At 41.0% G+C, this 14215-nt stretch overlaps 2 protein-coding genes and 2 non-coding genes across 4 annotated transcripts; 1 reads left to right on the forward strand and 3 right to left on the reverse strand.

The window, feature by feature from the left end:
• Positions 1–1454: 1454 nt before the first annotated feature.
• ppig (peptidylprolyl isomerase G (cyclophilin G)) lies at positions 1455–8150 on the reverse strand. Its single transcript, XM_029458784.1, has 13 exons — positions 8005–8150; positions 6874–6957; positions 6225–6299; positions 6022–6129; positions 5706–5750; positions 5530–5617; positions 5398–5427; positions 5164–5303; positions 4854–5028; positions 4587–4769; positions 4406–4496; positions 3260–3393; positions 1455–3141 (listed from the first exon to the last, which is right to left on the reverse strand). The coding sequence occupies exons 2-13, from the start codon at positions 6932–6934 to the stop codon at positions 2160–2162; spliced, it is 2112 nt and encodes a 703-aa protein (XP_029314644.1). The 5' UTR covers positions 6935–6957; positions 8005–8150; the 3' UTR covers positions 1455–2159.
• LOC115026870 (small nucleolar RNA SNORA35) lies at positions 4085–4214 on the reverse strand. The gene has a single exon (XR_003834335.1). It is a non-coding gene; the product is annotated as a small nucleolar RNA SNORA35 (small nucleolar RNA).
• On the reverse strand, positions 6513–6642 carry LOC115026871 (small nucleolar RNA SNORA35). Its single transcript, XR_003834336.1, has one exon. It is a non-coding gene; the product is annotated as a small nucleolar RNA SNORA35 (small nucleolar RNA).
• A 75-nt stretch (positions 8151–8225) lies between the features above and the next one.
• fastkd1 (FAST kinase domains 1) lies at positions 8226–13808 on the forward strand. Its single transcript, XM_029458783.1, has 15 exons — positions 8226–8897; positions 9029–9539; positions 9634–9702; positions 10051–10176; positions 10271–10669; positions 10774–10884; positions 11198–11329; positions 11410–11896; positions 11981–12095; positions 12178–12306; positions 12430–12561; positions 12649–12762; positions 13056–13200; positions 13292–13406; positions 13504–13808. The coding sequence occupies exons 2-15, from the start codon at positions 9205–9207 to the stop codon at positions 13597–13599; spliced, it is 2505 nt and encodes an 834-aa protein (XP_029314643.1). The 5' UTR covers positions 8226–8897; positions 9029–9204; the 3' UTR covers positions 13600–13808.
• Positions 13809–14215: the final 407 nt, after the last annotated feature.

Here is a 14215-nt window from a genome sequence, read left to right on the forward strand (position 1 = left end):
GGGGGCGCTTCACAAGGACTGAGGCTGGAGTCAGTGCATCAAGAGCCTCCACGCAGACGTATCCAGGACATGGGACGTGTCAAGCCACTCCTGAACCAGAGACAACTTCAGAAGTGTCTTACCTGGGCTAAGGAGAAAAAGAACCGGTCTATTGCTCAGTGGTCCAAAGTCCTCTTTTCAGATGAAAGTACATTTTGCTATTTCTTTTGGAAATCAAGGCTCCAGAGTCTGGAGGAAGAGCGGAGAGGCATAGAATCCAAGTTGCTTGAAGTCCAGTGTGAAGTTTCCAGTCAGTGATGATTTGGGGAGCCATGTCATCGGCTGGTGTTTTCTCAAGTCCAAAGTCAACGCAGCCGTCTACCAGGAAGTTTCTTCTTCTGACGAGCTTTATGGAGATGCTGATTACATTTTCCAGCAGGACTTTGCACCTGCACACACTGCCAAAAGTGGTTTAATGACCATGGAATCAATGTGCTTGATTGGCCTGCAAACTCGCCTGACCTGAACCCTATAGAGAATCTCTGGGGTAATGTCAAGAGGAAGATGAGAGACACGAGACCCAACAATGCAGACGAGCTGAAGGCCGCTATCGAAGCAACCTGGGCTTCCATAACACCTCAGCAGTGCGACAGGCTGATCGCCTCCATGACTCAGTAATTCATGCAAAAGGAGTCCCAACCAAGTACTGAGTGCAGACACATGAACATACTTTCCAGAAGGCCGACATTTCTGTATTAAAAATCCTTTTTTTTCATTAGTCTTATTCTTTTGATAGTGATTTTTGGGTTTTCATTAGCTATAATCATGAAGATTAAAACAAATAAAGGCTTGAAATATTTCACTTTGTGTGTAATGAATCCATTATCTAGATGAGTTTCACATTTTTTAATTGAATTAGTGAAACTAAATTTTCCACGATATTGTAATTTATTGAGATGTACTTGTCGTACACGGTATGGTAAATAGGGAGCGATGTTTTTGCATTGATGTTCTACAAAGTGTTCATTAGGTACCGTGTTGTAGAGTAATATGTGCTTTAGACAATGCTACAGTTTACTACAATCATCTAGGTTTCATACATTTTGTTGAGAAATGTGAGATTAATTACAGAGTTGTTTGAAATGTATCACACAACAGAATGTCCTGTGAATTTTGTGTAACAACTGTCCCTGGGCTAAAAAATAGACAGATGTCTCCCCCCTCTGGCAATGAGAGTTATTACCATATAAGAGAGAACATGGCGACACTTGAACATGTTCATGTATAATTGAACATTACACTGGATAAGTGTAGCCAGTGCAGAGTACATTTCCTGTAATAATGTCTGGGCCTCCAGTAGATAGATTGCATTTAAAGAATATTAAAACAATTGATTAGAATATGTTTTTTTACCTTTTAATTTATTCTACACGGCAGTGGAGTTCTAAAAAAAAAAAAAAGCTACTTGCACAAAACAATTTATACAAATTGATTTTATGTTGTACTTACAGCATGACTGAAATGTCTTCTATTCAAAAATCAAACCAGGGGTTTATCAACACAGCTAACAAATAGGATTACAGTACAAGGTCATGGATGTACAAAAAGAAAGTCATGATGTACATATTTCATCTAACAATAACAGGGACAAGCATGCAAGAAAGTAAGTGTTCTCTTCCAGATTGATAGTTGTAAAAGAAAAAAGAAAGAAAAGACAAGTTAACATCAGACATTTGCCAAATTTAGAGACGGTCCATATCCCCAAAACCAACAGAGTTAAATAACATTGAAACAAAATCAGGAGAAAATGTCCTCATGGGGGAAAGACATTTAAAAAAAGGATCTCTGTTGCAGTAAAATCAGTTTGAAATTGCAACTATTGTAAAGTCAAAATATAATTTACCAAAGAATCCAAAATAAAAAAACTGCCTTCAAACGGACTTCCTCTAGTCATGTAAAACTAAAAACACACCTGGTCCTCACTGCTAGTGCAGCATTTAGTTTTCGGTGAACTTTTGTACAACCATGTTAGTAACTGTGTAGTGGGTTTCTATGCTCAGAATGAGGAATGTGAATACGTCTCTCTCTGGATGGGACGCTGATGCTGCATACTACATAGATAGTAAGATAGGGACAGACTTCAAAACTTCCAATCTATTCCTTTAAAATCGTTGTCGGGCTCAGTCGCTGTCGGAGCTGGAGCTGGAGCTGGATTTATCCCTCTTGCTGTTGTTTCGGCCCTTTGTACCGTCTGGTCGTGGTTTGGCCGGGCTTCTTCTGTCTTTAGATCTGGAGCTACGATTTGCTTCTCTACGTCTGGAATCTGGACTCTTCCTTTTCTCATCTCTATCACTCTCCGAGGTGCTGCTACGTCTTCTCCTTTGGTTGCCAGATTCTCTGTCCTTTCTATGAGATGACCGATCTTTGCTGTGGTCTCTTTTATTATTACTCTTGCTCCTGGAGTGCCTGCCTCTGTGCGAGTCTCTCGGCTTACTTCTGTCTGGACTTCTTGTTCGATGTTCTTTGTCCCTGGATGTTCCCCGCTTCTTATTCTCCCTTTCACTGTTGCGTCGTCTTTCCTGACTCCTACTACGTTCTCTGCCCCGCTCTCTGTCTTTTTCTCTTTTTTCTTCTTTGTCTTTTGACACTGCAGGTCCGCTCCTGTCCCTGCTCTTGCTGCTGGATCTGTGTGCATCTTTCGTGGTTGGTCTTTCATTACTTTCTGACTTTGTCCTAGTTCTCTCACCATTTCTGCCTTTGGCATCCTCTTTATGCTTTTTATCAGACTCATTTCCCTTATTACTATCTTTATTGTGATCAGACTCAGACTCCTTTTCTTTCTTATTGGCATTTCGATCTTTGCTCTTAGAGCGACCTTTTCTGTCATCGCTTTTGTGCTTGTGACTCTTCTCTCTGCTTTTTGACCTCCTACTCTTTTCTCTGCTTTTACTGCGACTTTGAGATTTATCTTTTTTCTTTGCCTTGTGTTTGCTATGCTTCTCTTCCTTTTCAACTGTGTCCTCTTCTTTGCTTTTAGATCTATGTGATCGAGTTTTCTTGTCTTTTTTACCCTCAGCTGTGTGTTCGTGCTTTGTGTCGGAGGTCCGTCTCTCTCTTCTTTGAGCTTTAGCAGCCTCGTCCTTGGCGTCAATCATGTCACCTCTGCAAAAAAGAACAGCGCACATGTCACCGGCTGCAGAACATTGGAGAACGATGGAGCTACATGACTGCGTTCTGAGCCAACACAATGCTCTTTAATAAGTCAGTGAAGTTTTCTTACTTGTCGCCCTTAATCCAGCGCTCTCCGGTGACTGCCCTCATCCTCTGACGTTGCATCTCCTGACGCCAGTGTGGAGGGGTTTCACTGCGGCAAAAACGATCTCTGGACCTTGAGCGTGACGGAGTCCGATAGCGCTGGATGGGAGAAATGAAAAAACACTTTTGTTCTAAACTGACTGGAACCAACATTGGTCAAGACAGATACAGTACAGAAATACTGCAGGCTGCTGCTCTCCTATAGAGGGCTGATCGTAGTCCAGCATAGAAATAGAATTAGAGTAGAGAGTAGAACGAACATTCCCGTTCAAATCAACAAAGCAGGACGGTCAGAGCGGCGGCCATTTTTATGTGTACCGTTGCCAAAGAACGGTGACCGGTGTAGCGGCCCAACTTCCGTATAAACCAATATTTAAGTTGCAGAGTCGGGTGAGGGGGGGTTTGCAGTAACGACCAAATGAGCAGTGTAGTAGTACGAAGCATGGAGAGGCATCTTTCGTGCACCACCTCCGTTGCTTTGCTGCTAGAGAGGAATTAAGGATTGCTGGATTTAATTGCTTCATATTTCTATTGGCAGGTCATCAGATTCTATTCAATAAATTATGAAATATTACAAACTACGTAGCTAACGAGTTCTCAAACTTGTGAGTTTGACACACTGTGTGAACACTTCCTATGCTAGCTAATGCACCGCCAGCTTCAAAAGTGGAAGCTTTGACAGCAAAACTGACAAAACAATTAAATGATGGAGATTAAACAAGCTTCACAAAGCTTACTATACCAGCGGCAGTATCAGAGTTATACTAATTATACAGTGGCTATTAATCAGATTTGTTCTCAGTCTTCGAAAGGGGGGAGCCAGTGGTCTAGCTCAACCCTTCTGCAAACTGAGGTCGATCTTGCACTGGAATGAGATTGGAAGACCATGATAGAGGAAGTCCAGTCACTTGGCAGTGCGGCAAAGACAAAAAAGTTAAAAAATGTAAATCTTTATAAATGGGGAAATATTTATGCCTTATTCAAGATCTTTGTGTTCCTGTGTTGCAATTGGTAAGCAGGCTAAGAAACACAGGATAAAAGCTACACACAATATAAATTGTGGCAAAGTGACAAAATGATAGCTGAGCTCCCATTGGTGCAGTGTACCTACCCTAGGACCCCTGCCCTTTATCTTCCTCCCAGATCGTGTCATCACCAGTCTTCTGTGATATGATGACTGAGAATCATATCTTATGCCAGCACTAGGGGGAGAAAGAAAACAAGGCATGGAATTTAACAGACAATGGCATTATGTTGGGAGGTTTGTCATAACGGCTGATTGTCAGACTTACCTCTCTCTTGGTCTTTCCTCTTTATTTGACGAATCCTTTTCACCCTCTTTCGGCTTCTGGACCACCTGGGGACTCCTCCTCATGAGGAATCGATTCTCTGGGATGGCTGGAATTTCTTCAGGGCGCACAGTAGATGTGACCAACTCTTCTTGTTCTTTCTCTTCAGCACTTTCAGCCTCTGACCTAGGAAAGCATTGCAGCTCAGTATAACGACACCAAGTGCTGTTTACACTGCAGACAGTGAAATCGTGACAATAGATGAGCTACCTTTTCTTTTCCTTCTTCTGTTTCTTTTTTAGCTTTTTCGCCTTCTTTTTCCTCTTCTTAGTTTCCTTCTCAGATTCTTCAGACTCGGAGGAGGATTGCGATGAGCTCTCAGAGTCGCTGGAGTTACTGCTGGAGCTGGAAGAGACTCTCTCTTTCTTTTTTTCATCTTTCTTTGCTGCAATCATTTAAGAGTCTGTTAGAAGCACTGCTTTATAAAATCTAAGACCTGCATCTGCTCTGACAACAGTAGCGGACAAACCACAAGTTGACGTTATTTTGAAAGTCCTAAAAATGCTTCAGACAAACAAACCTTTGGATTTAGGGACGAGCTCCCCACAGTTCATAACTTTCACGTCAGCATAGGGCCTGCTATTAGGATCCGTCTTCTGGTTCTCCATGGTTTGAACGACCTCTTGGCCAGAAATCACGTGACCAAAAACCACATGGACACTGAGAAAATACAGTGGCGTTGAGCTTTAGCCATGTTGATCCAAGTGAACCATATTGTGTATTTTGTGCACAATGCAAATCAAGCAGCACTTACCCATCAAGATGTGGTGAAGGTTTTGTTGTTCTGAAGCGTTACAGCAGGCCATTCAAGAAATAAAGGGCATATAATTATGAAAGAACGAATTTATAATGCTTCAAATCTAAATTATTTAGAAATGGTGCTTACATGAAAAACTGCGATCCATTTGTATCTTTGCCTCGATTGGCCATAGACAGCAGGTACTCCTTGTTGTGTTTAACAGCGAAGCTTTCATCTGGGGGAAAAGAATAAGATTGTACTGCCATCTTGAAGCCAACGTTGGTTTGGATAACGACTGACAGCTCTGACGGTGACCTCTTTACCTTCAAAAAAGCCTCCGTAGATGGATTCGCCTCCTCTTCCATTACCTACGATGTCAGAGAAGGAATAAAACATAAGAAAGGGGCTGCTACATGAATGAGATTTATGGAGTTATAAAACTTTTTCTGATTGCTGGTTATTCAAAAAGATTTGGTTATGTTGATGCATCATTATTAGATTCTGATGCCATACATGCATATGAAGCTACTAACAGAAAGACTTGCAGTTATCAACTTTATCGTCAGTCTTTCAATATTTGAACCACAGTTAAAACAAACTAAGTTCACTATTCACATCCATAAAACTTTAATAACTCACCTTCGCTGAAGTCTCCTCCTTGAATCATGAAGTCTTTTACGACTCGGTGGAAAAGACATCCTTTGTAGTAGAGGGGTTTCATAGTTCCTTTACCAACACCTTTTTCACCTGAATGAAACCACAGTCCGTTACCAGTTATCAATATTTAACTGTGGCATGAAGTAAAAAGTTGGCATATTCTTGTAGATAGATTCATTATTTACCTGTGCAGAGGCATCTGAAGTTTTCACAAGTTTTGGGACAGATGTCTGAAAATAATTCAATCACAACTCTGCCGACTGTGAGGAAAGAACATTGTTAGTTTTGTTTATTGTGATCAGAAATCACAACAACAGGTACATTTAACTAAAACTAATGTAGTATAATACAACATCATTACAATACGGCTGGCTAATCTGCCTTCAGCAGGCTGACTGACATAAAAAAACGGGTTCTTCATGTGGCGTATGGTGTATCAGAGTTATACTAATTATACAGTGGCTATAAATCTGATTTGTTCTCAGTCTTCGAAAGGGGGGAGCCAGTGGTCTAGCTCAACCCTTCTGCAAACTGAGGTCGATCTTGCACTGGAATGAGATTGGAAAACCATGATAGAGGAAGTCCAGTCACTTGGCAGTGCGGCCAAGACAGAAATTATACAAAACTACAATTATATAGAATAATAACCTACTAAAACCCTTCTGCTCACCCCATGTATAACAATGGTGGTTTAAATAACAGAAAACATTTTTAGTACATTTAGTATTATTGGAAGTCACATTTATGGTAGGTTATTAGCTGTAATACCTTACTAAACTGTCAACTCAGTAACTGCATCAGTAAGTAGTCAGAAAATTGAGGTGTCTTTCTTACCGAGCACATTACTGATGCCGACGTCAAGGAATACCCGAGTGCGCTGAGCCTTGATCCCCATGATCACCTCTACTGATCAAACACCTGAAGGAGAGAAACACGAAGATAATGGACAATTAGTGGATGAATACAATTTCAAGGTTCTTGTATTTTCTACTTCTATAAAAACAACTTTAATCACTAGCTACTTTGCAGATCGAGCTTATTAATGCAAAATATAAATCAACTAATAAATGATCATGTAGTATTATAGATTAAGCTACCCAGCACTATATAAAGTAATTAAAATGAGCTGCAGCTTTACCAGCTGCAACATTAAAGTAATGAAAACATTTATACATCACTAATTATAATATAAAGCATTCTGAAATGGGCCATTCTGCATAATGAGTACTTTTACTTTGATACTAAGTATATTTTGATGACGATAGGTTTGTACTTGTAAGACTTGAATGCAGGACTTTTACTTGTAACAGAGTATTTGTCCCCTGTAGTATTGCTACTTTTACTTCAGTAAAGGATCAAAGTGCTTCTTCCACCACCTTTGACAATTTACGTTAGCTCTTGTCAGTAGATTGTCATTTAACAGCCGGAATTAGCTAGAAAATCCTGCAGACCTATCAAGTCGGACCAGTTCAACGTTTTCTTTAAATGCTAATGAGTCCATTTGATGCTAAATAAATCATGAAGGTTTCGTCTGTGAATTACTCTTGCATGATATAAAATAAACAACATCAACGTTAATGACACAGTCAACGCTGCGACGACAGCCTGCCCATTACCAGAATCGGGCTAGCTAATGTTCGTTTGATTTTGAATCCCAAGGTAGCATTAGCTAACTAGCAACGCGTTTGAAGTCTTATTTGTGGAGCCAAATGCGAAGAAACGTTTTAGTGGTTATCGATTTTCACATTTTCAGACACACACGCACACACCAATCTGGACTATATCGTTATGGTTTCACACACGGTCACCCTAACGGTAGGCCTGGTGTTAGCATTAGCAAGTTCAGCTAGCATCAGCCAGCCAACATGTTAGAGGGATTCTTCTACATGACGTGAACCATACAATTTCGACATATTAACTACACATATGTGTCACCAAGACGTGGTTAATGCAAATTCACATCACCTGGACACACAAAGATATCACTCCATACAGCGAACAGCTCTCACACACGACGGAAATTAAGTTTCATTCAGTGTTGGGCTCACTGTTTTCTAAAGATGGCGCGGCAGGGACGTCAATGTATTTCAAGAAGCGTGCGCAGGTCAACGCAGGCGGGCATGTAGCTGCGAGGTAGTGGGCCATTATATGACCTGTAACAGATCTGTCAGGTACAGCCTTCTCACAGGCTGCCTAAATAATCCACATCACACATTTCAGTCCATTTAGTGATTTAGTACAGTGCTTATCTTTGTTTATTACAACCAGCAAGTAGTAGGATGGGATCAAATGATTTGACCTTGCGTATACATTGTGGTTTCAGCTCCAAAAAGTGCTTTCAGTTTTGCCCTGTAAAGTTTTCTGAGGGTGTTCTGAGGTAGTAAAGTTGATTTATATTTTCTATAAGCATAGCACGCTCGGGGGACACCTTAATGCACCCTTTAGGACAACTGACTGCCTGCTGAAGGACGCTCTCGACCTCACTAGTAAACACGGAGCTCTGCCTGAAAGGCAAACCCCAGGGTTTACCTAATCTCCCACGTCCTTATGTCACTAGCTACGGAAGTAAAACATTATAGCACCCATGCTGGGTAATTTTGACTTTGAATAAGCGATTTTATTCTATTTTTTGTTATATATCATGTTTTGAACTCTAAAATCTATAGATCTAGTTCAGAGTCCAGGTAGCAGGGGTATTTTGGCATTGTCAGTCACTTTAGGTGATTGTTTCTACATGTACGTAAATACCGCGTTAACTTAGCTATTGCTAGCTCACTGCAGTGTAGTGTACACTGGAGGATAGTCATATAAACAGTCTGAATGGAGCTGTCTGTGAGATGAAACCGTCTGAACCTGAGGTCAGCATGTCACATTGAGCTAACTTTACTGTTATGCAAGTGTTTATGCATAAAATGTAATTTATGCCCAAACGTAATTGAAGATATAGTGATACAGGTTAAAATAATGTGCTTCTTTTGTGTGTTTGTAGCTTCAGTTTACAAAGGTCCCTGAAGGAGCACCTATGCTACCTCCAGACTAGTTTTGTTGGTGTGAACACAGCTGGCCGAGCCTGCCTGTTGGTTTGACATTGAGGTGCACAGTGGGGACTGAGATGGTATAATGAAGACTTCAGTGCATACTTAATTTGAGTCCAGGTCTGTGGGGATGTTTCGGCTCAGGTGTGGGAACTCCTTCCTTCGGAGGTTCCTTCATGGAGGGACAGTTAACCGAGACCAGGTTCTGGAACAGCTGCAGGTTTGCTCTGCTGAAGACCAGGTGTTTGATGTGGTGGGCAAAAACAAGGCCAAGCTTACAGTGAACCATGTCTGCACAGCTTTGGGGAAGCTGTGGCAGTTTCAGAAACTGAAGCCACACATGCTCAGGATTGGGGAAGTCATCCAGAGCGACCCGCAATTCTTGACTCTCCGGGTTTTGGCGGAGAACAAAATTGCTCTTATGGATGATTTTATGTTGGTCGACACACTTTACTGTCTTCTCAGGTACATTAGTATATACACACAATCAGTTTAAGTGATATGTATTTGAATTACAATATAGAAATGATAACATGCTGTACTGTTGTCCCTCTTTTAGGTTGAATGTGGAGAAACATGACTCTCTTGTACAACAGTTAGTTTCAGAAGCATGGCTGAGACTAGACAGGTATGCTTGCATTACATTGTTAACTAACTATCATTTTTAATATTTAAGTACGGCAATATTTAATTTAATTAATTATGTAATTTTAAAGTCTACAAATGCCAATATAAAGTGGAGACTGTGCATAATAACCCCTCAGAGCCCAACAGTACATGTACAAAAGCAAAATATATAATGACATAAAATAAAAAATCATCAGATCTGTGCATTAAAGAATCTAACAGCATCAACAGTTTGGCATTTTTGCTTTTATATGTTACTAAAAAGATAAAATAGTATAAAAATTGTTGGATTAATTGTATTATTGTTTGCGCGCTAATGAGATGTTACACAAATGTGTCATTTTTGCAGATTGCCAATGGCATCCCTATCCAAGTTTTCTATCTGTCTAAGTAATCAGCAATTTCAACAGAGTCCTCTAATGGGCCAGATCACCAGTATTGTGGATCAGAGGTTGTCGTCCATTGATGATATCAGGTTTGTCATGAGAAAGATATGATCAACTGACACATTTTTAATCAAATATAAGTACCTCATATTGTGTATTTACTCTCTGGTCATGTTTTCCCAGGATTCTAACGTCATTGATGATCAGCATCTCGTTCCTGGTGTCTCCCCGGCTTCAGGAGGCCCTCATTAGCAGGGCAGACCATCTCCTGTGCAACATGGATCCCTCACAGTTTAACAATGTGCGGAGATTAGTGCAGTTCCTGCGCATCGTCAAGCACAGTTACCGGCCTCTGCTGGAGAAGTGCAACAAGATCATCCTGGGCCACATTCCCAGGCTGGATGCAGAAAATATCAGCATGATAATGGGTTTTTATGAGTCCCTGCAGTTCAACAACTATGACTGCAGACTGGCTGTCAAACAAAGACTGATAGAACTGATTGATTCAAGCTCCGATCCTTTCAACTTCACCAAAGTGTTTGCCCGTCTGGCTCCGATGGCCAGTCAGGAGACCAGAGAGGGGTTCGTATCATTATCAGTGGAGGGATCCGAGAGTGGAACTGTAACCTTTTTCTAAAGCGGTTCTTGAGTCTTACACGTCTCCAATGTGGTGTCATCCCTCTCAGGTTGGAGAACACTGCTCTCCTGTTGGCGGATGAGCTCAATGCACATCAGGCTCTGGCTATAGCTGAAACTCTAGAAGAGATTCAGAGCAGGAATCTTATCTTACTGAACAAGTACGTTTATATCTCATCATATAGCCGAATAAGTGGAGCATATATCAGTATTACCATATACAGTATAGAAGTACAGCAATGACAAAAACGTTTTTGAGGTGTAGTTGAACCTCCATTCTTTACCTTGGAAACGTGCCCATTTACGAGCTCTTCTGGTGCTTTTGATCGTGTCACATGATCTTCCTCGATAGATGCAGTTGTCATGAAATTGTAAATGTTCAGCTTTCCAATTTAAAGAAATCTTATTTCAGGGATCCTCATAATGTCATGTATCTCCACAGATGTGTTGAAACATAATTTAAATGTTTTCCAGAATTACAGCAGTAATCCAAAGGAACCTTCACGTCTACAAGCCAGTGGAGGTGGCCAGAATCACCCAAACCCTTTTTCTGTTGAAATACCAGAACACGGAACTCTTTGCTCAACTAAGAACAATTTTGGTCAAGTAAGTTTTTAAACTGAGGACGACATGTTGCTTCTTTCTTTGATTTGAATAATGACCACTGATCACTCTTTATCTTGCAGCTTTTTGCTGCGCAGTGTCTTACCCTACGAAGTGACCATGTTGAACCGTGTTCTGTCCATGCTGCCCAGCCCGCAGCTTGACGATGGCGTGTTCTCCCGGGTAGACGCGGTGGTGTCGCAGTGCAATTTGAATGACCTCAACACCATTTCTTTTTCCGTTGCTAAGTGGGTGCGTAATGATGCTTCCTACCGCTACAACACTCCCAGCAAGTTCGTCGGTCTACTGCAGACCATAAACCGCTGCGGGCACGAGAGGCTGCAAAAGGCCGTCCGGCTGGACTCGCTGCTGGACGATCTCCGGCACGTTTCGGGAAAGTGGTTTGAGGAAATGCTGCTGGAAGAGACGATGGTCACGCTGAAGAGGATGATGGACCAAATAAACTGGACCAATGTGCCGGGCTTGTCCCTCTTCTTAACCAGAATGAATCACATCTGCCCTCCCCTGATGAACCGCATCGCCAGCGTGACCATTAAAGACATTGACAAGGTAGGTTCCCCAAGAGACATCACAATATGTTAACTCTGGAATAATGAGATATACATTAAGTGCACTTTCCTGTACATCTTTCAGATTCACCACTCCGCAATATATGCCACCCTGCTCCCGTTCTCTGTCCTGAATTATGATACCGCACAAGCAGACGAGTTGTTTGAAGTTTGTATTCAGCGCTTCACTCCTCATATCAGTAAGCTAATCAGTTTTACACCTTGTTTCCCCCCCCCCCCTCCTTATTTTAAGCTTACACTAACACATTTGTTCCTCTGAAGGCTCCTATGACCCACATCTGCTAGTTTTGCTGGCGTTAAACTTGGCTATGGCCGACTGTTTTCCTGAGGAACTAGTGAGAGAAATCTTCAGCATAGACTTTCTGAGAAAGCTGGACACCCAACTAGAAAGTATGTCCACTATGCAAATGTGTTTTAAAAATATCGTTGTTAATGTGTATTTGTAGCAAAAATATTAATCTTGACATGTAAGCACTTCCAACTTTAGGACTAATGTGTCCTTACTTGTTACAGCTCTACCTGATCTCTTCAATATGCGGATCAGACTGCGCCTCATGGAGCTCAACCGCGCCGTCTGTCTGGAGTGTCCCGAGTTCCTGGTGCCGTGGTTTCATGGCCGCTACTGCCAGCAGTTTCAGATAAATGGTTAAAAACATTTTTTTTCCTGTTTTTAGGTAAGAAAAATATCATTCAAATGAATCCAAACAGTCAAAATGTTTTTTTTTTGTTCAGGGAAAGGCAGTGTGAGTCCCGTGCAACAGCAAATCCATAAAATGCTGGGTGAGGTTCTCGGTGGCATTAACTGTGTTCAAGTAGCAGTTGTCACTCCATACTTTTACACCATAGGTGAGTAAAATTGGGGTATTTCCATCTCGATAAAACACTCATTTGATGATGATTTATCACATGTTTTCTATTCTATTCTGAAAAAGTCTTCCCCTGAAGACAAAAACAAGCTCTTACGATGGGTAGCCTCGATACTTGATGTATGAATGTCACGTTATAACTTCTATACACAAGCGTTATGGTAATGGTCGCATTGTGTTTCCCCGCACTCGGCCCCAAAAAAATAAAATGTATTTTTTAGAATGAAAGTGTAATGTGAGCACGTTTCTTTTTTTTTTTTTTTTCCTGTTCAGACTTTGAATGCATCCTGGACAAACACCTGCAGCCGATGCCCTACAGCCAGCTCAACACACTGCAGCTCTCAGACAGAGGAAAGGTTCACTGGGAGACACGCTCAGGGGAAAGCAACCGGGATGAGCTGCCAGCTGGAGCTCGGCGGTATGGATTTATCAGAAATACTCCCTGAATAATAAAGATGATTAAGTAGACTGAGTGTATGTTTGACATCCTGCTTTTACTCGTCACTCAGATTTGCGGTGGACTTCCTTGATTCAAAGTCCTTCTGCAATAACTCTCACCATATGAAAGGGGAAGAACTGATGAGAAAAAGACACCTTGAAATCCTGGGATACCGTGTGGTTCAGGTGAGAACACATCCTTTAACATTGCATGTGGTGGAGTTGTACATCTCTTACACTGAATCATATTAAACGTCAGTGACACTTTTATTTATTTTTACAGATCCCTCACTTTGAATGGAACTCTATGGAGCTTTCAACACCGGATGCCTGGAAGCAATATCTAAAGAAGAAGTTATTTAAAGAGCTTTCTTCATGAAGGCCTTACTTAGTGAAGAATGGAAGTAATGTTTCACTCAACGCTTTGACACAGCTTTGAGAGCTTTCAGGCTGAACGACAGTATGTTAATATACACCAAGTGCTCCTTATTTTTTTGTTACTGAGCATAAAGTTCACATGAATCTTCCTCAATCATGTTAAGTAAGCGTGTGTGTTTTTGGCTTTTGCATTAAAATGAGTATTTTAAATGTAAAGCTTCAGTGTCTTTTTTAAATGTATCTAACATGAATGGTGTATCGTCAGTGTTGCTCAACAAACCATGTGACAACATGCTGCTGTGAAGGAAGTCACTGTGGTGAGCCTCGGCAGGAGCCAAAGTGCATCGATCCTCTTGGTTAGTATGTGTTCGGGCTGAAACGATATGAGGAGAGTATGCGGTAACGATATAACTTGCGATAGATAACTAGATATTAAAGTGAACTCAGTTCTGCCTTTCTGCTGCTTTCAGTATACTGCTAAAAAAATACAAAAATAATTGCTTCTTGAATTAAAGGAAGTTATTTACAATATTATTTTATTGACAAATTGAACATTGAACACAAAAGGCACCAATAAAAAAAAAAAAAGTGATAGTTACATGATCAAATCAAATGTA

The sequence above is a fragment of the Cottoperca gobio genome, chromosome 21 (assembly GCF_900634415.1).
Source record: "Cottoperca gobio chromosome 21, fCotGob3.1, whole genome shotgun sequence".
NCBI lineage: Eukaryota > Metazoa > Chordata > Actinopteri > Perciformes > Bovichtidae > Cottoperca > Cottoperca gobio.

Coding starts and splice junctions, on each gene's coding strand:
- ppig (XM_029458784.1), bottom strand. CDS start 6,934: ATGGGGATCAAGGCTCAGCGCACTCGGGTATTCCTTGACGTCGGCATC. Junction 6,300..6,873: donor CGGCATCAGTAATGTGCTCG/GTAAGAAAGACA, acceptor CTTTCCTCACAG/TCGGCAGAGTTGTGATTGAA. Junction 4,770..4,853: donor CAGAAGAAGGAAAAGAAAAG/GTAGCTCATCTA, acceptor ATGCTTTCCTAG/GTCAGAGGCTGAAAGTGCTG.
- fastkd1 (XM_029458783.1), top strand. CDS start 9,205: ATGTTTCGGCTCAGGTGTGGGAACTCCTTCCTTCGGAGGTTCCTTCAT. Junction 10,177..10,270: donor TCGTCCATTGATGATATCAG/GTTTGTCATGAG, acceptor ATGTTTTCCCAG/GATTCTAACGTCATTGATGA. Junction 12,562..12,648: donor CCAGCAGTTTCAGATAAATG/GTTAAAAACATT, acceptor TTTTTTGTTCAG/GGAAAGGCAGTGTGAGTCCC.